This window comes from Falco punctatus, assembly GCF_963210335.1.
Source record: "Falco punctatus genome assembly, chromosome: 8".
Classification (NCBI taxonomy): Eukaryota; Metazoa; Chordata; class Aves; order Falconiformes; family Falconidae; genus Falco; species Falco punctatus.
In genome coordinates this window covers 55,574,795-55,597,817 of record NC_137588.1, presented here as the reverse complement: position 1 = coordinate 55,597,817, position 23,023 = coordinate 55,574,795, and the positions used below count along the sequence as shown (strand labels likewise).

Below are 23,023 nucleotides of genomic sequence, written 5' to 3'. Positions count from 1 at the left end.
ATGCCTGCACACAACGCCAGCGCTATGCAAGAGACATTTCCAAGTCATCTGCTTGGGTGCTTTATTCCAAAGTATGTTTGGTTTTTGTGGGGGCTTAGAGTAAAGATGCTTTCAAAATATCCCCATGAATCCCTGGGGAAGAAGGTCGCACAGCAGGTTGTTCGGATGTATTATAGGAACTGTAATCGAAGGCGTAGGGAAAAAGAGCCAGAACTAGGATCCTCAAGCCAAGAAACAGCAGAGCCCCGTGGCATTGCTGCCTCAGACTCTGCAAACGTTTTACAACCCACCTCGCTCTACAACGCAGTGAATAGTGTTTTCCACAGTGCTGCTGTAGGAGCCCGTGCGATTCTGCAGCTCAGGCCAGCTCACACGCAGAAAAAATTCAGTGTCTGTAAACAGAGGATCAGGATGAGAAATGCAGCACACAATGTTCCAAGGCAAGGCCTGGAGCACCACAGCATGGTTTTGATGATGTGACCCCCAGACCTGGACCAGGGGACCCCTGCGTTCCTACATTGACAGATAGCTGAGCAATGGATGTTGAACAGTGATGGGTCCCTGAGCACCTGCTCTGCATAGCACCAGGCACCCCATGATCTTTCACTGTCAGGCTCCTTGGCCCATTAAAAAAAAAAAATTAAAAAAAAAAAAAAACAGCTTAAAAATCTCATGTGCCACAAGAAAGCTAAAGTCTTGACATGCAAGGCTCTCCTGCTGCAGGAAGTACTCAAGGTTAAAAAAAGAAACAGGAGGGGAAACAAAACCAAAAAAAACATAAAGCAAACTACAGCAAAGCTTTCTTTTTTAACATGAACTCCTTCAAACCCTTTTATCGCAGTTTCTCTTGCCCATGTATTTGAGGAAACAGCTTGCTCACTCTCTATCAACCAGGAAAGGTCCCAGCAGCAAGTGCAAGTAGCTCTTCAAAGCTGCATTTTCATTCTTCCTCTGGTCTATCAAACTCCCAAATTAGGCTTATTCCCAGCAATACACCAACAAGACAGATGCATCATCCGCACCTCGGCTCAGTCCAGGCAGAAGCAGATGGCTGCCCTGAGAAATCCCTGCCAGATCCACTGCAGAAAAGCCAAGAGGAAAATGTGATTTCACAGCTGGGACTTGACAGTCTCCCAAAGCAGCATTAATCCACCTCACCTTCCTAAACTCCACCAGGAAATAGCTGCAAGGAAGGGGTGGAGGAGGAAAGAGAACCACTTACGAAGCATCAGCTGCAGGCTAATTGGAGCTATTAGCAAGCTCTTAGGGATCCTTATTAGCCTTACCCAACGTTGCTGAATGAAGCAATCCTGACATCAGCCTTCTGGCTTGGAAAACTGTCTTCCAACCCCAGCTCAAGGAAGAGAAGTATTTAGAAAGGTCAAGCTGCTTAAAATCACAGCTGCAGCTTTCCTAGCTAGCTCTGAGCTTGTTTTGAGCTTATGGAAACCAAAGTCCCAGATGAGTGGACCCACCCTGCATTCCCTTATAAGATCTTCCAGTCAGAGGAGGTCCATCCCGATATCTCATTGAGCTTTCTGCTCTGAGTAACAGCTATCGAGTCATTTTGAGTTGACAGTAGCATGCTGCCCTTGGTCTTCTGAGAGCCAGGGATCGCCAGCCGCCTGCCACAGTGACTGGGGCGAGATGCACTCAGAAGACAAGGCAGCAAGCCCTGAGCCAGGCTCGGGACAAGCTGGCCATGAGTCAGGAAGGATGAAAACAAGTTTTAAATCTTCTGATGTACAAAACATTCATCACTGGCTGCTGCTCGATGTCTTCACCCTGCAAACAGTTTGTCTAACATGAGACATTTCTTAAACATGTCATGCCTTTCAAAGGACATACAGCCAAAAGCTGCATGCCTCGAGCAGAGCTAACCTCCCTGGAGTCACTTACGGTGACATATTTCAATGGTATTTATCATGCAGAAGGGACATCTAAAAGTATACAAATGCATGTCATAAATCACAGCCTCTGATGAGGAGCAAGAGGAAAAAAACCGTGAGATTTAAAAAAACTCTTGGAAATAACTCGATGTGGAGAAAACTTACAACTAAGGGATCTTAGCTATGTTTGCCACAGCTAGTAATACTTAGTAAAATGGGGGCAAAACTCACACAATCAGGATGCCACAATAAATGAAAGCACTTGGAAAATTCAGAACATCCTTAACCAAAGGAAACACTGAACTGCTGTATATCTTTCTCAAGCACGTACACAGTCAGGTAAGATCTTCCATATGTCTGTGCCAGACAAACTGCCTTCATTTGGTGGCCCAGCTGCCCAGTTCACAATCTGTACAACAATTTTCTTTTCAAATAAGCAGAAGCAGGTCTCTGCCATCTCAGTGGATGGGTCTGCCTGAGGTGCCACAGATGGAGGAAACCCAACAGAAAGCCTTAGCTCTTGGGGGTGAGTGCCAGATCAGTACCTGAAAAGCTGAGCGGTCCTCTGAGCTCTGACTTGTTCCCAGTCCATGTAACAACCAACTGCTGTAGTCACAAGGTTGTGAAAGACAAAGATGTACCCTCCAGAATTTGTGGTTACAAAGAATTGCAGTTTGCTTCTGCAATTGCTTTGCAAGATGGTGCCGGTGGAAGCTACCTCTGGGACCGGCTCCACAGGCTGTTGGCTGAGTCGTGCCTTAGCCACCCAAATCAATAAAACTTGCAATGTTAGCAGCACCATTTCCCCTCTTGACAACCAAACACTGTACACCATGAAGGTGTTGCTGCAATCACAGCCACCTACAAGCAGCAGCAGCTGTTTTGGAAGACAAAATGTCATGAAAAGAAACTTTAATTTCATCTTCATTACAGCTCAGCCTCATGGCTTCCAAAAAGCAGTCATGTTCAGCAGAGAAAGCCTGCGTCCAAGCTTTGCTCTCACCATCAGCATTTCCTTACGCATCTTTCAGCCTCCAAGGTGCTGTTATACATCAGGCCATGGCGTTGGGAGGTGGATCCAGCTTGGTGACTTATGCTCACCAAGCAGTCCTGCCAAGTCAGCCTCAGGCTTGTGGGAGGGAGAAGCTGCTGCCACACTCCCAATGCACAGCCATTCTGCTGATCCATCCAGAGCATCTTGGAAAGGAGATGCCACATTCCCTTCTCCGGGACCAAACATCACAGAGATGTTGGGGAAGGTGAGCTGCCAGGAAGGAAAGTGGGTTGTCCATGAGGAAATCTTACCCCCACCACCCTGGGTACCACCGAAGGGGTCTCAGACCACATCATCCCATCCGGCCCTGGGCACAGAAGCTCTCTGCCCACTACTGCTGCAGATTTGTGTGAACCACCCTGCCCTGCAAGGGAACACTGCTTGGTCTCAGGGATGCCTGCAGGTGATGATGTGAAATGTGAATAAGGAAAGCAGTTGTGCAGAAAGGTAATGATCCCTTTGGGATATTCCCAGTTTACATGCAATTACACCAGGCAGCTAAAAGGAGGAGTGCTTGGCAGAGAAGGGAGGCAGATAATTTGCTGGTGTAAAACCCTGCAGCTCCCAGAAGCAATAAGCGATGTAAAGCAGAGCTCACATTTGAGGATGCATATGATCTTCTAGTTTACGTATGTCAGGACATCTGCTACTACGACCTCATACAGCTAAAACTACCTCTGTCTTCACCTGCAGCTGCTGCTGAGTGTAGTGAGAGTAACTCACTGAGCTGAGCCTCACGCAGGGGATTCCACTGCTTTGTGCCAATTTATAGCCAATTCAGGATTTCAGTAACTATTATTTATCACCAGGGCTCCCTGCTAACCGTTACCACATCATTAAGGAGTTATTCAAAATGGGTTTCCAAATTAACAACCCTGCATTCATTTCTTTTATGTTCATTTCAGTTTATGAGGAATGTCAGCAAATCACAGAAACCCACTCAGGGTAAATTACCTGGGGATTTTATGCATGATGGTTTTGCTGAGCTGCAAAGGCGACGCGGCATCGAGCTCGTCATGCTGCTCACAGTGCCTAAGGCACCAGGGAGAAGGAACCCTACCACTTCCAAAGGATGATCCAGTTGGAAAGATGCTTAAACCATCTTGCAAGTACAGATAAGGCTTCCCCATGCAAACTAAACCATGCCCAGGCTGTGCCCCCATCTCCCAACTCCTGTAAGGTAATTCCCTTCTCCCCAGATTTATCATTACTGAATGAGAGAGGAAATGACAGCCTGTTCTTCTTTTGCCAGGGTTTGTTCTCTGAGACAAGAGCTTTTCTCCCTGGCAGAAAGCGAACTAGGGTTTGTTTTGTTTAGAAGCAAAGAAATAGCAGGTCTTGGCTCCACAAATTTCTGGTAACAGTTATGAGTTAGAAAAACAGTTGTGTTGGCAGCAAAGTAAAAGACTTGTCTGCTGAAGCAGCCTTTGGTCTCTGTGGATGTTTCTCCTGATCCCAGGCAGATGGAGAATGTCTCCTACCCTGCAGAAATCCATCAATTTCTGCTCCAGGATCCTTGTGCCAAGTCAGACAGACCTTGGCAATGGGGCAAGAGTCAAAGCCACCAGTTCCCATGAGGAGGGCTGGGAACAGGAGTTTATGTGCAGGCAGCAAAGTCAAAGATGCCAAGGGATGTCACTTGTCTTTGCAGAGGTGGGGAAACAGGAGGGCCTGGAGCACAATGCTGAGGACCAGCTGCTCCGTCACATCAGGGCGGCACCAGTTACAGGTTTCTCAGGGTGCAACTTCACAGCAGTGGTTCCGTACAACAGCATGGGGGTATTTTTAAGCTGGGCTTTGAAGGACGAGGGCTGCCTGATGAGGTGAGAGACAATGCAGGGACATGAAGCAGAAAGACCAGAACCAGAAGTTTGCTCCAGGTGATATAGACCAAAATGAAATTGTCCCTGGCAATGCCCAAAGCTGTGAAAGAGTCATAGGACATGGCAGGGAAGAAGCAGCTGTTTGCTTTTCTTGCAAAGCCTTCTGGCTGGGATCCAGTGTATGCTATGCAAATCCCTCCATTGCAGTAAGGATGGGTTTAGCCTCCAGTACAGGAATGACAAGTGTCTCGCCCGTCATGAGCAGCCAGCCAGGAGCTAGCAAGTAGCTGAGCGGAGCATTGCACAGCAGGGCACAAGCAGCTGCCCTGTAACAGCTCCCATGACAGCCAAAGCGGAGGCAGCACGGGCACAGCCGGTGGGATGACAGCGGCTGCAGGGTGGCAGGACCATGCAGCTGGAGGAGCTCTGCAGCCCTGGTCCTTCCCGGGGCACCAGGGCCAGGAGAGACACTAACAAACTGGGTAGGACACAGCTCCAAATCCCAGGGCTGGCCTTCCCAAAACTGTGGTGGTGTTTGGACAAAAGCTTTGGCCATTCTTTTTTCCTTTTTTCCTTTTTTTTTTTTTGGGGGGGGGGAGGGGGGTGGTGAGGGGGTGGAGTGGGGGGGCACCAGGCCAAATGGAAAAAAAAAAACAGTACTGTCCAGCTGCCTTCAGCCTTCCGTTATCACTCCATCCCTAATGAATCCTCTGGGACCCACGAGCCCCAGATCCTGCACAGCTCTCATGCTCTTTTTCTGCCCTGCATGATGGCCATAGCTGATTTTCACATTAAATTTCCCTGCTTGGAAACAAAGCAGTACAAGGAAAGGCAGGTGATATTTCTTTCCATTTCCCCCTTCAATGTAAAAGAGGGCAAAACTTGCAGAGGTACTGGAGCAGAACAGCCACCAAGCTGTGGCTCTGAATAGTGCTCAGTAGATGGTGGTGGCCCAGAAATAGAAAAGCTCTAGATAAAAAATAAACCGCTGGGACCATTTCTTATCTTGACCCTTGGGAGTGAGGAAGTTCCTTCCTTGTGGTCCTTCTTCCACCACCACGCTGCTACTGGGCCGCCCATCCCCACACTGCTGGCTGCTCTCCTGATGGACTCCGCCGCGTACCCGTCCCTAAATATAAAACCTGCTGGGCGGTGGGTCTGGGGACTTGTACACAGCAATGGCTTGGAGTCTTCTTTAGTGGTTTTGCACCTTTGATCTCAGGAACATGTATTTCAAGCCCAGAAAGGGCTTTTGTGCTGGCCAAGGAAATAACTACATAAAAGGACAAAGAAAGCTGATAAGGAATGGGGAAAAAAGATTGCACTGCAAAGGAAAAAGGCAGCCTACACCTATGTCTTGAAACACCCAAGACATAAAGTAGGAACTGGCAAAGGTCAGGCTGAATTGTCTCTTGCAGCAGATGGCAGGAAAAATAACAAGAGAAGTTTTAGCCGTATACATCAGAGGAAAAGAAGGAAAGAAGAAATGGATTGAATTCCTTTTGAATCAGGAAAGAATGCTGTACAGAGAGGATGGCGTACAGATTAAAGTTGGTCCAAGTGTGATCCAAAACTAATGCATCCTCTTTCCAACGTCCTGTCAGTGTGCAAAGGGCATGAGGATAACAGGAATGAGGAGACGACCGTGGAAATGTCACACCCCTTCAGATCAAAAGTCAGGGCAGCAAGCTCACGTCATGGGCATGGCGGGTTCCCAGCCCCCTGCGCTGAGCGCCTGACACTGAAACCTGCCCATCAACACGTTCACCAAGCATAGGGAAAGGAGAACAGAAAACACAGCACCTCGACTTAAAAGAGGGGAAAATGGCACTCCGCCAACTGCAGACCATTCAGGTGTCCCATGCCACGTGCCAGGTATGGAGCAAAGTCCAAGGGAAGGGGGAGCTGGAGCCTGGAGCATATCAGCCTGTTTTCCAGGGCCCCAAGGATGCCAGACAGCCTGATAATGCTGGCAGATAAGATACTGCCGCTGTACATGGGAGGAATGGAGATCTAATCTACCTCAACTGCAGCAAAGTGTTTGCTGGAGCACCACACCACTAAATCCCTGATAGCCTGGGGGGACGGCGACTGGCCCATGGGTTTCAAGGCGATCTGCACCAGTGCCCAGCTCCCAGGCTGGCAGGGCTACAACTTAAAATCTGTATGATCACAGCTTAAAAACAGGTCTGTGCTCCCAGACCTGAAATGTCCCAGGTAAATGGAGATCCAGAAGCAAGAGTCTTCACGTATCGCTGTGTGAATATGCCAGCTTCACGACTTGGGACAAGCTTTGGTCCCAGCCAAAAATACTGGAGGAACATCTCATTCCCTTCAGCTCCTGCCTGCCTACGGCATACGTGTGAGTGGTAATTCTCCTTCTTGTAACTGAAGCGCTCGACTTCCCATCTGATTTCTAGACATTTCTAGGAAAATCCCCAGCTCTGCTAAGCAGAAAGTCGAGCCTGCAACATGCCTAATCAGCTATGCTAATCTAATGCTGCCATGCAGAGCCAGCACACGCAGCTCCCATCACTAACAGGCTCTTGCTGCATAGCCCAGCAGCTGTGTCAATTTGTTTATGTGAAGTGATTTACCTTTGAATTTCTCACCCTCCTTCCAAGGAGCTGGCACCCCTAAACACAAAGTGCCCCATTGCACCTACTGGTGCCTCTCCAGGCTTTGGAGATGGCTGAGAAGCAGGCTGGGTCTGGGGGGGGGGGGGGGGGCTTAGCTTGCAGAGAGCCACAGGGGAGTACTGGAACAACCACAGCTCTAATTCAATTTCTACCCATTTTCCCTTTTGATTTCACTTCATTATAGATTATTACTTTTTAAACTGAAGCAAACAGAGTTGATTCTGCTTCCAACTGAATTGCCCACGGGCTGGCTCCTCTCCTCCAGCCAGCTGATCCGATTTTTACAGCAAGCTCCTTCTCAACAGACATGTGGTCTTCAGGGAGCAATGCCTCGTTTGGGGAAGAGTCCCTCGTCTTTTACGGAAAGCAACATTTTATTTCCAGTTAGTGGCTGTTTCATGCAGCTTTTCAACTAGATAAGAAACGGCATCCATGTACAGACTTAAGAGAGAGTAAATCCCAGCTTGAATTGAGCAAAAAGTTGGGATCTCAACGTATTTTGCAAGTGAAGACTCCAGAGCAGTGACAGAAAGGGTCATCTCACTTTGATTTCCAACCTTTTCTACAGCCCAACCTACTTGTTATGCTGCAGATGAGCACAAATTTCTAAATAAGTTGTTTCAAAGCAAAACCCGAACCATTCTCCTTTGAAAAGTGTCAATGTGAGACTTCACAAAGATTTCTAAATATAGATACTTCAAAAGAACAAGTGTAATAAGGAGACTGGTCAAAACGTATCCTCTTCTGTGCCTACTGGCAGCTTTGAGGAACTCGTGTTTTCTGATGAAAAGATGCTAAACTGCACGTGTTCTCTGGGCAGGTCCCTGTGCTGCCGCAGCCCCAGCTCACCCACCAGTGGCAACACCATTGCTCATTTGGGCACAGGGGCTGCGCCAGTCCTGTCCCAGAACCAAGCAGGAAAGATGCTGGGTGTGGGATGACAGCCTTACAGCCCTTCCCAGGCCCACTGTGGCTCTCTTCCACTTTTTTTCACCACCTGCCTTGCAGTTCAGGTCCTGCTGTAGGGTACACGTAGCTTGGGACAAGGGGAGTGCAGAAGCTTCACTGGGCTGCAGGACTTGGCTTGGCCACCTGGCCAGGACCCCTTGCAACTGCCCCGTCCCTTGTATCACCTAAACTCGACGAGTCTTCCCAAGGGGCAGAAGACCACAGCTCTGATCCCATCACCTCCTGCAAGGCTGCAAAGGTTACTTTGGGCTCCCCCAAACCCCATCCCCTGCCTCCCCTCAGACACCCCATGCTGCACCAGGGAGAGCCCTGCAGACAGGGAACCAGCGCCTGGGCAGCAATCAGCAGCGGGGACAGTCCTGCCTGTCCTGAGAAAGTCCAGCTGAAGCTCACTAAAAGATTTCTGAGTGGTTTTGTAATGCTTTGAGCTGTTCTGGAGCACTCCCTGCAGACTCCAGCCAGGTTTTGGGGGGAGCGTGCTCTTCTGAGAGAGCTGTTTCCTATTTTTGTCGGTGCATTGAACATAGTCTCTAAATTAAAATCTTCTATTTGAAGTCTATTTTGATCAACTCTGCTTCCTTCAGTTTAAAAGATACAATAAGAATAGACGAGCTCTTACAAATTAAAAGCCTCTCTTGCTTAACAAATTGTCTCTCTGCAATAATTAATTGTCTGGAGAGAGATTCCAGCCCTACATTTTTGGCCTCATTCCAAGCTTTGTAAGGGACAGGATTGGGGGGAGGGCAGGGGGAGGGAGTGGAATTTATATTTGGAAATTTGGTGCCTCACCACACTGGCCCTCATGTTTCCCACACAAGGTAGGACGGGTATGACCAGTCCACCTGGGGCGAGCCTACCCTGGGCACAGCAGTATCTGCTCCTCCTCCATCAACACGACTGTCACCAAGTGCCTGTCACAAGCCTCAGCTTGTGGTTTGCAGAGGGAAGGCTCCAGGCACATTTCACAGCATGCTTTTATTTTTTTTCATAGGTGGTTATTATTAGATGGCAAATCTTTTGCTCTGAGCCGCTATGGCCATTCCCACGTTGACGGTTCCCAGAAGCTCATGGTACGTAGCAATACACAAGTGCTGGGGTGGCTGCTGCTAGTGATGCCTCTGGCCAGGTGCTCCAACTCCATGCTGATTTTGGGACTTTCCAACCTAAACTCCCTTAAGAAATCCCTTCCAGTGTGTGACTATCCGTATGATGTAAATCTCAATTAATCTTAGTGTTTGCAGTCTAAGCCCTTGGCTGCTACTTCTCCTCTCAGGGGTAGGGAGCTCTTGAGGGACTACTCGGTCCTTCCCTGTGACGAAACTGGAAATATATGCAGGTTATGACCTCTGCTTCTTCAAACTCCTGCCAGTTTTTTCTCAGAGGACATGTCCTCCAGGCCTCTATCACATATGCTCCTCATTCTTGGAGCTTTTCAACCAGAAAGACCTCCATGAAGAGGAAGGTCGTAGTTGCCTTTGCTCACCCTGGTAGATGCTCCAGGTTCTCCTGTACACAGGAGACAAGGGAGAGGCTGGTATCAGCCAGGATCAAGCCTGGGACTGTGAGAAGTCCCACCTGCAGCAGAAGATGTTCACACTGTGGGTCAGGGCAGAAAGATCTACTTCTTTATCTCCTCCCACATGCAGCTGCAGTGCATTATAAACCAGGGAGCAGCATTACACAGCCAGCCCGTTGGCACAAAGTTACCCACAGTGAGACATAGAAACATAGAATCATTTAGGTTGGAAAAGACCTTTGAGATCATAAAGTCCAACCATTAACCCAGGAATACCAAGTCCATCACTAAACCATGTCCCTAAGCACCGCATCTACACATTTAAACACCTCCAGGGATGATGATTCCACCACCTCCCTGGGCAGCCTGTTCCAATGCTTGACCACCCTTTCAGTGAAGCAGTTTTCCTAATATCCGATCTAAATCTCTCCTGGTGTAACTTGAGGCCGTTTCCTCTTGTCCTGTCGCTTGTTACCTGGGGGAAGAGATCAATCCCCCCTACCTACAGTCCCTGTCAGCCAGCTATCAAGAGCAATAAGGTCCCCCCTGAGCCTTTTCCTCTCCAGATTAAAGAACCCCAGCTCCCTCAGCCGCTGCTCCTAAGTCTCATGCTCCAGACCCTTCCCCAGCTCTGTTGCCCTATGAGATGGAGGTCACGGTGGTCTGGCCCAGAGGAACAGCACCTTGCAGGGAGGGTGTCACAGCCTCTGTCCTGGCCCGAGCTTGCCCACACCACGGCAAGAAGCCACCAATGAAGTGAACTTCGTGTTGGGGTCTGCGTGCAGAGACCTGCTGGCGCCACGCATCCACACCAGCGCTCAGCTCTTCATCTTGTGCTGGGAGCAGCTCAGCACCACACTGGCTTTGTGGTCCCTCTGCAACTCTCAGCCCTCGCAGGGCGTCCCTGTGCCCCGTCTGCCTGTGCTGGCAGGGCAGGCAGGGCACAGCGCGGGGCCCAGGCAGGGTGTGAGCTGGCAGCAGCAGCCGGCAGCCTGCCTGGGCAATGCCCGTGTCCAGCTCCATGCTCTGAGCTCCATGCTCCTTGCCAGCCCCATGGCTGTCTCGCTGCAGGGGAGCGTTTTGTTAATCCTTTCGTTCCTGCCCCGTGCCCAGCAGCACAACCTCCTGCCAGCTTCAGAGGGAAATGCTTCAGAAGGACCTGGGACTCAAGCAGGCAATCCTTCCCTGCAAAGCGATGGGGCAGGAGCCGGCTTCCAGCCCTGAGAGGTCCCAAACCACCCAAACAGCCTCAGACCAGAGTTCACTGGTCCCAAGGTAAAAGCAGACAGCTCATTCCCATAGAAATTGGCTGCCCTTCCTGACAGAGGGCCCAGAAATGGTGGGAGGGGTCTGAGCAGGGTTGCAACGCAGATCATCCTATCCTCCCACACCGCTCCTGGACCAAAAGCAATGCACAGCTCAGCCTCCTCCACACCCAGAGAGGGCAACAGCTTTGCACAGCCCCAAATTAACCTGCTGCCACAAGATATCAGCCAGGCCATGATCTCAGCAGTGTTTGGAGGGGATTAAATATTTATCTGGAAAACAAGGACATGCACAATTGCATTTGGTAGGATTAATGCTAAATCCCATAAAAGACCCACTCGTCAGAGCAGTAGCTGGTTGCTCCCTTCCTGGGGATGCCTCATGCACCCCGGTGGCTGGACACACGCTGTGCCAAGGCTCCCGCTCTCCTCCCAGCCTTGTGGTCTGGGGGGAATGACTGTCACCTCCCCCCACAGACCTCAGCCTTTCTTTTTCTCTTGACAGTGCATCAGAGAGATGAAAAACCCCGTACTGGTGTCATACAAGCTGCTTTCTCCCTAGCACAGTTAGATTTGTGAGCAGCTGTGTTCAAGTGAATCAAGGGCGCTCCTTGGCCCTTGGACACACTGGAAAACATGTTGAGCCTTCAGCTGCCTGAAGTTGGTCTGCACTAGCGTGTCCTAACTAGTCCTTGATAGAGTTGGAGAGCTTTATATAAAACAAATAGGCCGGCAACCTGGAAATAAACATCTAACATCCTCTCTCTGTGCTAAGAGAAGCTTAAGGAGTATGTCACAGGCTGTGTCTGTAGTCTGACACCGTATCACAGCAGATGGGATCCTGCTAAGCCTCTCTGCAATCAGCGCTGCAACAACCAAGGTGGTGGGAAAGGTCCAAGCAGCCTTTTCTTCTGTGCATGTGTCCCAGTACAGGAAAAGTGCCTTTGGACAGAGATATTCCTGGAATAGTCAAGATTTACAGCATGCCAAAAATATATATGCAAGCAGCGTGTTGCTCTGGAGCTCAGGGGCAGCCCAGCGAGGGTCTCCTGCTGGTCTGCGGGCAGGAGTGGCTCCTTGCACAGCTGCCCAGCCCCTGTGTTGGCATCACTGCAGCTGTTTTACATGTCCTTTCCTTGCAATATTTATTTCCCACAAGTATGTTCTGGTTTACACTGCCCCTGGTAAGGATTATCAAAGATTTGTCACAATTTACCATTTTGTCCAGGACAGCGTTCCACTGGGAAGTATTTTTATTAAAAAAAAAAAAAAAAAAAAAAAAAAAAAAAAAGCATATCAACACATTGGAAAGGTCTCTTTTGTATTTTCACTACATATATAATTCACTGGAAATTAAAGTGTTCAGATGATTTAAGTAAGACACTGGCCTCTCCCATCTAGCCAGGAAGGGCAGCAATCTGTGATGTGGTCAGGACCTTTCCGTGGCTTTTTTAGTTTTGATTTTTCCAGAGAAAACCACCCAGAAGTTATCCCATTTCCCTAATTCAGGATCTTCTGCCAGCTTTCACATGAATGTCTCTGAAACCCAACGGGACACCCCGCTGGCTCCTCTCAGCCTGCACCCAGATGCTTTGTTTTCTGGGTCTTTTTCTACCCTTCTTCCCCCTCCTTTGGCTTTTCCAAACCCAGCCCTGGCTGGGGAGAGCAGCACAGAGCTGCACCTCTGAGCCCCTCTCAGAGCTGAGCTGCCATATGTCATCTCCCAGGTTGGCTGCCACCTTCCAGGCGTAACTTCACCATCTGAGGCTTTTCAGGAGCTCCCATGTTTGCCAAATCTCACATCCCTATTCCTGGAGTCCCAGACTTTCCCTGACTTCTCTTGCGCTTTCCCAGCTCCCAGCATTGCTGGAGCCTTTAGTAACTGCTGCTTTACACACAGACACAGAGAAAGGACGTCAGAAGACCTCTCCTTGCCATTTCATGACTCATTACTCGCTCTGCAGCTCAGCACAGCCCACCTGGGGAATGTCCCACTTTACGAGTGTCTCTGGTTGCCGCCTGCCCCATGCAGCCCGCTGAGCCTGGCCAAGGTGGCTGTGCTGCCCGGGCACACACGATGGGTCCTGACGTCTTCCAGCCACAGCCGCTGCAGGTATTACATCTGCCACTTCTCAGGTTGCTTCTACAGGTGTGCAGTGCACAGCAATCCATGCCGGCGGGAATGTCCCGGCATGGCTCCCTTTGGCTCTAGGTCTGGCTGCTTCCCTGCGCCTCACTGCATGGTCTGCGCAGGCTGTACTTCTCACACCTCCAGCGCTATGTTCTCCAGTTAACTCCGTTCCAGTATGCCAGCCCATACGGCCCCTCAGAAACTCCATAGTCACACACAAGGTCAGATTTTGAGGATCTCCTGTACTCAGGAGTTTGCAAAAGTGGTGGGCTTCCCCATGACCCAGACACCCCTGCAAGTCCAAAGCTGCTCTGCCACTGCATGCCCAGCACCCATCTGCAGAGCTGGGGGCAAGGGATCCAGCCCTGTGACCAAGGGATCCAGCCCTGGGGCCGAGGGATCCAGCCCTGGGGCAGGCACGGCAGCTTGGCCCCAGCTCCAGCCACCAGCCCAGTCTCTGGCTGCTGGGTGGCGTGGGTCAGGGTGCTGGTCTCAGTGGCTGGGGGAGGTGGCATGGTCAGGACGGTGCATCTGTTCCTCTCTGCTGGCTGCCTGTGGGGCTGATGAAGCCGGGTGAGATTTTGAACCCCCAAAGCTCCGCTGAGGTGTTGGGAAGATGGAGCACACCGAGCTCAGAGTCTGCCCCATGGGGCTATCCTGCCCCCCAGGCAGCAGGGACCTTTTATTGGGAGGGCTTAGGGCAAGGGGGCTGGAGAGGGGGTCCTGCCCTCATAACCAGAGCCCTTTACCCCTACAGGCCCCTTCCCATCCTGAAACTTCCAGACGAAAGATCCCTCCTAGAGCAGAGCCAAGCAAGGGGCCCAGGGATAAATCAACACCCCAGCAACTTTAGCTGATGCAGACATTCCTGAGCAGATTTGCATCTTGTTTTGCAGGAGGGATCCCTCCGCAGCCACACGCTGCACACACCAGCCACTTGAGAAGCTTCCAGCAGCCAGTCCATGGCTCTGCCACCCAGACACATCACAGGGCTGCCAATCAGCGGGAAAACTCTCCAGCTCCAGCAGATCATAAGCTTATTAAAGATAGATCTATGCTTTGGTCTGCAGAGATAAACACATCAAAGGCATTTTGGTCTGTGTGCCAGTGCTGCTGGTATCCCCGTTTGGCAGAGATGGAGGATGGGGCGTGCTCTCCATTCCCAGCGCAGGGCACTGGGGGAGCAGCAGGATCTGTCTCCTTCCAGCCTGGGGAGCCCAGGGCCACATTCAGGCTATAAGTCCCTCCCTGGCTATTTGCTTGGGGGACTGAGAAGTAGCTGGTCGGGACTGAAGCACCTCACTCACAGTGCATCACTGCCGGCACTTCCCTCCCAGGGCTGTGCAGACCCAGAGGGGTGGCCAAGCTCTGCTGGAGCTCTGCTAACAGCCTGGGACCTGCCGAGCTGAAGAGGGATAGCTTAAAAGGGGAAACAGGTCCTCACACAGCTGGCCCAGCAGCTGATATCCGCACAGTGCTTTGAAACCCACAGGTGAAAGATTTGAGAGACACAAAAGACTGTCACTGCCTGTTTGTCATTTGAGGTTCCTGCCATCAAATGTGCAGGGGACAATTTTCAGCAGAGGCAAGTGCAGCCTTGCAGGAAAGATGCCCAGCTTGGAGCATCCTTGCCACTGACCTGGAGCACACGAAGCCTCTCCCTGCTGTCATGCAGAACCCCCAGCATGTCGGCACAGGCTCCTCCTGCCACCTTGAGATGCACAAAGAGCAAACTTGCACCCCAGCACTGGCTGGGCTCCAGTTTCCTCCTGCTGCTTCTCAGCCACTGCCCACTTTTTCCTTATCTCTCCCCAATGGAACCCCACAGCCTTGATCCTCCCAGCGGTCTCCGAGCCATCTCAGGCTGGAGCTGTGCCTGCTGTCAGGGAGCTCACACCAACTGCAAAGCCAGGTTTGCACTGGGAGCAAGCAACAGCATCAGACCTCCCGGCGGCAGGTAAGTCATGCAAGCAGCAGAGCACCGTTCAGGAGGAAGGCTTTACACATGGCAAGCAAGCAGAAAAGGCCCTGAAACCGGGGCATTAGCCAGGAAGGTTGCAGTAGCATGCAAGGAAGCAGCAGCAGGAGACAGTGGGCATTCCACAGTCCTCTCCGTGCCTGGCACAGCTCAGTGGAGCCTGACACACCACATGCCCCGCGCACCGCTCACTTTCAGCATTTCAAATTTGCCGGATGATAACCGCAGTGTCTGAGTTCACAGCTCTGATCCCACCCACTTGTGGTCTGACTTACGTTGTAGTCACGACGCTGCCTGGATATTGGTACACGAGGAGGGAGGGAAGGAGGGAGGAGAGGAAAGGAGGCAGCCGCGGATCCGCTCGCCGCACACACTTCTGCCTTCACAAACTGAGCCGTGCATGCCGGGGGAAAGTTGGAGCAGCGCAGCCGCCGAGGGCTCCCGCCTGCTCAGGGACGTGGGAAAGCAGCACCTTTCCCAGGTAAAGCTTTAGCCTTACTTTTCCGTTTGTTGTTAGGCTGGTAAATCACTTTTTAGTTGAGGTCTTAAAGGGGTTGGTGGGTCCTCACTGAGGCTGGGGTGTGCTAAGCACCCTGGAATGGGTCACACCGGTCAGAGCAAGAGAATGTCACTCATCAGGCCCTTGCACCACCATCATTCTGCTTTGCCTGGAGCAGAAGCCTATTTGGGGACTTTTGCTGGCTGTTGCTGGAGGGTACCACAGGAGCCAAGAACATCAGGGTCAGAGGGAGGATGTGGGTGGAGTGTGCCCAGGGCACAGACATCTGCGTGTGTGAAGCATCTCTGCCCAGGCAGCCTCCCCACGAGGTTTGCTGCAAAGCCATCGCCTTGCAGTGAGTTGCCGGAGCCCTTTCTCTGAGCACCCCAGCCCCTCCAGCCAGCCCTCCACACCCCAGCAGCTGGTGGGCATCTGCTGGAGCAGGGGTTTACCCATCTGGGGGCACAGTTGGCTCTGTGGGGCAGAGTAGTCCCAAGCTGGGCTGTAGCACTGGCACAGGAGGGGTGGGTGGTCCCCAGGGGTATGCAGTGTCTGCTGTCCCCCAGCTGGAACAGGCTTTGGCACCGGGCTGAACCTTGCAACTTTTGCTGGGAACTCTCGCAGCTCCAAGCACGCCCATGAGACCAGCACCTCTGTTTTCAGTTTCACCCTTCCTGGGCACCCTCTGCAGAGCAAACTTTTGAAATGCTGACTGCTCAGCTGGTTTCCACGTACCTCTCCAGGTCTTCTGCTTTCAGGGGTCCTGATCTCCCCCTTACCCACAGAGCCCTTATTTTCCTAGGGAACGTGATGGAGGGCTGACGGCCCTGATGGGAATTGTGCCCTGCTCCCCTCAGCCCCTCTGCTCACACAGGAGGCATTAATTGCTGCTCTGTATCAGTCAGGGTTCAGTCTGGGATGGGACAGAGAGAGCACCAGGCTTCAGAAGAGACCAAGGAGCAAGGACAAAAGTGTCTGGGGATGCAGCCAGGCAGGGTCCTGCTGTTCCTCCACAGCCCCAGTTGCGAAGGGGCTCTGCAAAAATGACACTGCAGCTGTCTTTGCACAGCTGTAAGATCACTGGGTGAGCTGTCTTCCCACCCAAATGAGGGCACAGGGCACCTTGGATGGGTGAGCACCCACGAGCAGCACACCCAATAGCCCTGCCCAGGGAGCAGAGGGTAGGTGAGCAATTGCAAGGAAGAGATGGAAACAAGGGAGCAAGAGCTCCAGCAGTGGGACTCACCAAGCGCAGGGGCCGAGGCGTGCTGGGGGATGCTATGGGGTGCAGCACCACATGGGAAGCATGGGCAGAAACACAGCCCTTCCAGAGAGGCTGCTCATAAATTAGAAACAACCCCATAACCTCACCAAAGCCCTCCACGGACAGCAGAGCAAGCTAGTTTCTGCACCACTCTCACATTTGTCCCCTCTCACATCAACTTCAAGCCCCAACTCTGGCACAACTGGTCTTGCCCCATGCTAAGGCAGGCTCATGGCTCTACCAGGGGATCGAAACAGCCTGTTGCCAGGGTCCCTGCAGCTCCAGCCCTGCCCGCTCCTCACCATCCTCAAACATCCTCTTTCAGACCAGAGGAAATCCCAATCCTCCTGCCCATCTCACAGCCTCGGCTGAAGTACCTCTCACAGCATGCCCAGATGTTTAATCTCTGGAAGTACTTGAACATAATTTTAGAAGAAGCCGTGACACTCTGCTGCAAGCTCTGCAGGGCCAGGGAATTTGCTTTGCTCCTAAGTGACTTCTGCCAGCACTTTTCTTGGAAAGAAGCTGACACAGGAGGCAGAGTGACATTTCAGGTCTATCTCAGAGCAGATCCATCCTGTCCCCAGGACAGAGCTAAAAGGCTTCATGCAGAGCTTCTGCTGAGCCCCCAGCCATCGCTGTCAGTGACCTTTCAGGTAGTGGGAAATGTTTCCCAAAAACAGGCTGCCACATTCAGGTGCTTGCCAAGTGCTCCTTTCCACCCATGTATACGCTCATAGTCCCCATGTACCTAGGCTTTTAACAGATTTTAAACAAACCTATTATGCCAGAACTAGAAGCACATGAATGGAGAACAGCAAATGTATTACCTAGGCTGCTGGAGCGGGTGCTGCATCCCATTAGTCTTGCTGCAAAAGTGCACAAAGTGCTGGAATAAATGATGCTGATGGAAAAGATGCTGAAAGATGGGGAGGAGGAATAAAAGGGTAAAATGCAATTTCCCATGGATGAATCACAGCCCCCTCCCCAGAGGAGCTAATTGCCATTTTAAATGGGAAAACAGCGGATCAAATGTAACATGGGCTGCAACAGAGCGGAAAGTATGTATTCAGGCAAGAGAAGGCAGGAATTACTATGAGAATTGTAAGGAGGCTAATGGGGAGATGACAGTACATTACAACAGAAGGATCATTAATGCTCCAGAGAAGGCTGTTAATAGAGTTCCTTAAAGATTAACCTACAGAAATTTTATTTAATAGTTTTCATTAATGATCTTGGCTCAGAAAACAGGAGTTTCTCTAAGAAAATGTACCAGTGAAAAACTTGGGAGAAGTTTTGAACTGGTCAAGGGACTAAGTACTACAGGAAAAGAACCAGGGGATCCAAAGATCGACAGAAACACAACAGGCTGGCACAAGTTCATGTGCTTAGGGACTAACAGCAAAACCTGCCACTCTAAGCAGCTGTAAACACAATAGGAAAAATATCCGGCTTTTAGGGAACCCCAGGATGACTGCAGCAAAACAAATGCAACCTGACAAGTCTTCACAGCAGAGAGAGCGTCCATCAGAGCACCAGCGCCGCTGGAAAAGGCACTAGAAGGATGACCCAGAAGCAATGTCCTGCTCTGGTCCATCACTGTCAGGAGGGTGATTTTGAACCAGGAACAGGTCCAGGCTGTGATGATGAGGATAATCAGATAAACTTAAAAGCTGCCTGGTAAGACAGGGCTGGAAGGGTATCATTTATTCAGGCTACTGCTAGAAAGGCTGCCGTGGGAAACAGCTGCTCTGCTAGTAAATCAAGGAGATGAACTCACTCTGCCAAAACACAACAGGAGCAGAGGACACAGGATCTGGTATTAAAGGTGGCTGCGAGTGACCTGGGCAGAAAACCAGGGGCAGATGTGGAGTCCCAGAAGGCTGGTGCTCCAGGAGAGAGCCCCAAGCTGGGTGCATTGCCCTGGGGACTGCCTGTGATGGCAGCGGGCTGACCCCATAGCCCCCGAGCCTGCTTTTCCTGCAAAGCCATGTCTGGAGGCTGTGATCACATGGGGGAACATTTACTTGAGATAATTTGGCCAAAGGATAGGGGAAAGTCTCCCAAACCTGCAGCTGGGGTTGCAACATCCCCCATCCAAGCTGGCAGGCAGCAGTGCTGCCCTGTCCCATGGAGAAGAGTCCCAGGGGTTTGCAGGCAGCCGAGCCCTGCAGCCCTTGTGTGTCACTGCACATGTGGGTGCAAAAGGGTGCCCAGGCCCAGGCCCTGAGAGCGGCTGAATAAATGGAATATTGCTGGGAATATTTCAGGGAATATCCCTGGGCTCCTCTGCAAGGACGGGGACACCTCTGCCCCTTCCTGTGAAGGCCCCTGCTGGTTCTTTCCACAGCTCAGCCCATGGCTCCATATCTCACTTGGAAATACTTTCTACTCCAAAACCCAAAAAAGTGCCAATTTCTTGCCTTGAGCTAATTAGAAAAAGCAGTAAGAAACAAAACTACTTCTGGCCCGGTCCGCAGCGCAGGGCTGCACGGGGGGCTGCCTGCACGGTGATGGGTGCCGAGTGCCCTGATGTGCCCGGAGCTGGGACCCACCAGCAGAGCCCACGTGAGCTGAGACAGCTGGTGGCAAGAGCAGGTTGTTGATGTGTGGAGAAGCAGCCACGTAGGAGGCTGCGATCCACCCACAGCATTTTCTAAGTGTGCTACTCCCCCTATAATTTATCCTGCCATTTCCACATGTTGGGAGCAATGAAAAAACATCCCTGTCACTTGGAAATACCCTTCTCCGAGAACAACCTGTTCTCGTCATTGCCGTCAGCGGGCAGGCAGCACTCAGCTTGTTCCACACTCCTTTTGTGCGCGAACAAAGAGCTTTCCATGGCAAAGCCTGCGCTGCAGCAGGAGGTGAGGAACCGCTCCACATGCTGCTGCTGCAGCAGAAAGCATCACAGCACTCTCCCGACAGCCTTAAGCTCAGCACCTAAATTCAGAGGACCCCCTGTCTGGCAATGAGTTTGCTCTGCTCAGCAGAAGGCTTCTCGCAGGCTGGTTCATCACTTGTCATTCACTTTCAATTCCTTTAGAAGCAGCAGGGCTGCAGGTATCATCTCTAATCTCACAAGTCCAGTCCCCAGCTCCCCCCCCTATGGCTCCTGGCAATCAGTGGTTATTTACTCATGCAGTCTCCTCAGTATGCTTGCTCCCTTGGCTCCTGTGCCTTTAACCTTGAACCGAAGACATAAATCATCCGAGGAGTATTTCAGCCCACTCTACATTGTTATCTTGCTCTTGCAGGGTGAGTTTAACTTTAAAATCTCACCGCTGTTCTCTGCCAAGGCTGGACCTTTTCCTTTTCTGGAATTTCTAGTGTTTGCTCCATCTCCGCAGCCTGCAGAGAATCTGCTCTACGTTCCTCCTGCACAAGCCTGCGCACCACCAAGGAGGGCTTCACTGCCACTCCATGGGCTGGGGAGAGCCTGGGGAGCTGGGTTCTGTGCCACCCATGGGGCCCAGCACAGCAGGGAGGATGGGGAGACCCATCACCTCACCTGGGAAGCGCATAGGGCAGCGCAGGCAGTTGGGCTCCTCAGCCTCCTCTCTCTTGTCCCTGCAGTGCCTCAGTTTCCCTTTAGGTGCCTTCCCAACACGGGTGTTGCTTGCAAGCACACGGGAACCGAGGCCCCTTTGAATCTAAAAGCAGCGTGGTCCTGGAGATCACTGTAATCAGCATCTAAAAGCTCTTTTGGAGGTTAGAGGGGTCTTCTGTGTTGCTTCTGCCCTTGCAAAATATGACTTTTTGGTTTTTTTACATCCAGACAGAAAAGAGTTATAAAAAGTAAGTCTACAAGGAATGTTCTCCATTCTGTGCCCCTGTCCACGGCAGGAGCAGCTCCATCCAAATTCTCCCTGTAAAACAAACCTCCATGCTGCCCTTCATCTACCGGGAGCAGGACTGATGAAGTTGTCAGAGCCCTTTCCACCTACCTGTGCCCCAGGACACTGCACCACTGACAGATGGGTTCCCCTTTCCTCCCAGGGCCCTGAGCAGAGCAAAGATTCCCTCTTCCAGCTGCAGGAGCCAGCGTGGCTGCTGACAGCAAGGACCAACACAAGGCATGGGGCGCTGCAAAGTGCGGATACAAAGGCAAAGTTTAATGAGATTTATGGCCACAGCTGAGCTTCTGAAATTACGTAGTCATGATTAATCTTGCTAGATTGCGTAAGAAAAGCACATTGCTTTCTCAGGAAAACTCTTTTCTCATATCCTCCCTGTCATTTTTATTGTAAGCCTGCAGGAAGTCCATGCCTCTATAATCCCTGCCCTTCTCCCAACATCCCTGTTACGTGGGCACTGGAGGAGGCCTGGCTGCTAAGGGACTTTCCAATTCAGGTTTAAGTGGGCTGGAGCATCCAGGGAGGTGCAGACACCCTGTTTTTGGAGGGGTTTGAGGGGCAGCTCCAAGGACCTTTGCCTACTGCAGCTCTGAGTTGGTGCTTTCTTTGCAGGTTGTCCTCAGAAGGTGGCAAAGTTCTGCCCCTGCTGAAGCACTGCTGACCACTGTCATCAACCAAACATGCAGAGCACGTGAGACCCCCTGGGACCTAACCCTGTGGTCGCTCAGAGGAAAGGAGAAGGCAAGAGAGGAAAAGGGAGCAGTTGAGACCCACCGGCAGCTGCCACAGGGAATTGGCTCCAGCACTGAGCTCCCAGACAGGACCAATGGGTACAAGTAAGTCACAGGGCCACATCTTTCTCTAAACAGCGTCATTCTTAACACACAAGGCTGAATACATGAAGTGACTCTGCAGTGTTCTCCAAGGTCACTGTAAGCCCAAGGTCACTTTGGAAAGGGCTCTAGGGCTGCCTGGTAGAGGCTTACTGCAAGTAACTTTGGAACTGGTAAGAGCAAGACTGCTCCATCCATGCAACTGCACTATGGATCCGTGTTACAACCATACAAGCTCTCAAAAAAGGATGGACTTCCCCCTGCAGTTGCTGGTTGGGTCCTGCCTTGCCATCCTTATTGTGGTCACTCTCTCCGGCAACATCATCGTCTGCCTGGCTGTCACCTTCGATCGCCGGCTCCGCAGCTTGACAAACTGCATCATCGTCTCCTTGGCCATCACTGACCTGCTGCTGGGCCTCCTGGTGCTGCCGTTCTCTGCCTTCTATGAACTTGCCAAAGAGTGGCCCTTTGGCAGCACTTTGTGCAACATCTATACCAGCCTGGACGTCATGCTGTGCACAGCTTCCATCCTCAACCTCTTCATGATCAGCCTGGACCGCTACTTTGCCATCACCACCCCACTCCGCTACAGCCAGCTGGTCACTCCCTCCCGGGTGGCTGTGGGTTTGGCTGTTATTTGGACTGTTTCACTGATGGTCTCCTTCCTACCCATCCACCTGGGCTGGAACACCAATGGGACAGCAGTCCAAAACACAGTCCCCAACTGCAACAATGAGTGCAGGCTGGAGGTGAACCCGGTGTATGGGCTAGTGGACGCCTTGCTCACCTTCTACATCCCTTTGGTCATCATGTGTATCACCTACTACCGGATACTGAAGATAGCGAGGGAGCAAGCCAAGAGGATAAACCACATGTGGTGCTGCAGCAGCAACACCCCCATGCCACCCATGGTGAAAGAGCACAAAGCCACCATGACACTGGCAGTGGTGTTAGGAGCGTTCATTGTGTGCTGGTTCCCCTATTTCACCGTGTTCACATACCGGGGGATGTGGGGGGACAGCAGGGTGGAAGGCACAGCTATGTCCATAGTCCTCTGGCTGGGCTACGCCAACTCAGCCCTGAACCCCATCCTCTACGGAACACTCAACAGGGATTTCCGAGTGGCCTACCAGCACTTGCTGCACTGCTGGAGGACTGGGGGCCTCAGGAGTTCCTGCCTGCCTACCCTCCAGAAGGCTCGCTCCAAGGGCAGGAGCTGCAGGCAGGGCCAGGACAGGCAGGAGGGTAAACCCCTGAAACTGGAGATGAGGAACGGGATCTTGCTGACCGGTGGAGCCCTCAAGAG

General features: G+C 51.6%; 2 protein-coding genes across 6 annotated transcripts in view; one reads left to right on the top strand and one right to left on the bottom strand.

Annotated features, from left to right (window-relative positions):
• LOC308068364 (serine protease inhibitor Kazal-type 5-like) overlaps positions 1-5,364 on the bottom strand; it is an 81,566-nt gene extending 76,202 nt beyond the window's left edge. Inside the window, exon 1 of the mRNA XM_080398813.1 lies at positions 1-5,364. This exon is cut by the window's left edge and continues 15,772 nt beyond it. The gene's annotated coding sequence lies outside the window, so the exon portion shown is untranslated.
• Positions 5,364-23,023, top strand: part of HRH2 (histamine receptor H2) — a gene marked incomplete at its 3' end in the record, with an annotated part of 23,280 nt that continues 5,620 nt past the window's right edge. For 4 of the 5 annotated variants that reach the window (XR_013929942.1, XR_013929943.1, XM_080398810.1 and 1 more), the window contains exon 1: positions 5,364-23,023. Coding sequence is in view for 3 of the 5 variants with exons in the window: in XM_080398810.1 (XP_080254936.1) it covers positions 21,927-23,023 (1,097 nt within the window). The other variant, XM_080398811.1, reaches the window with a different exon arrangement.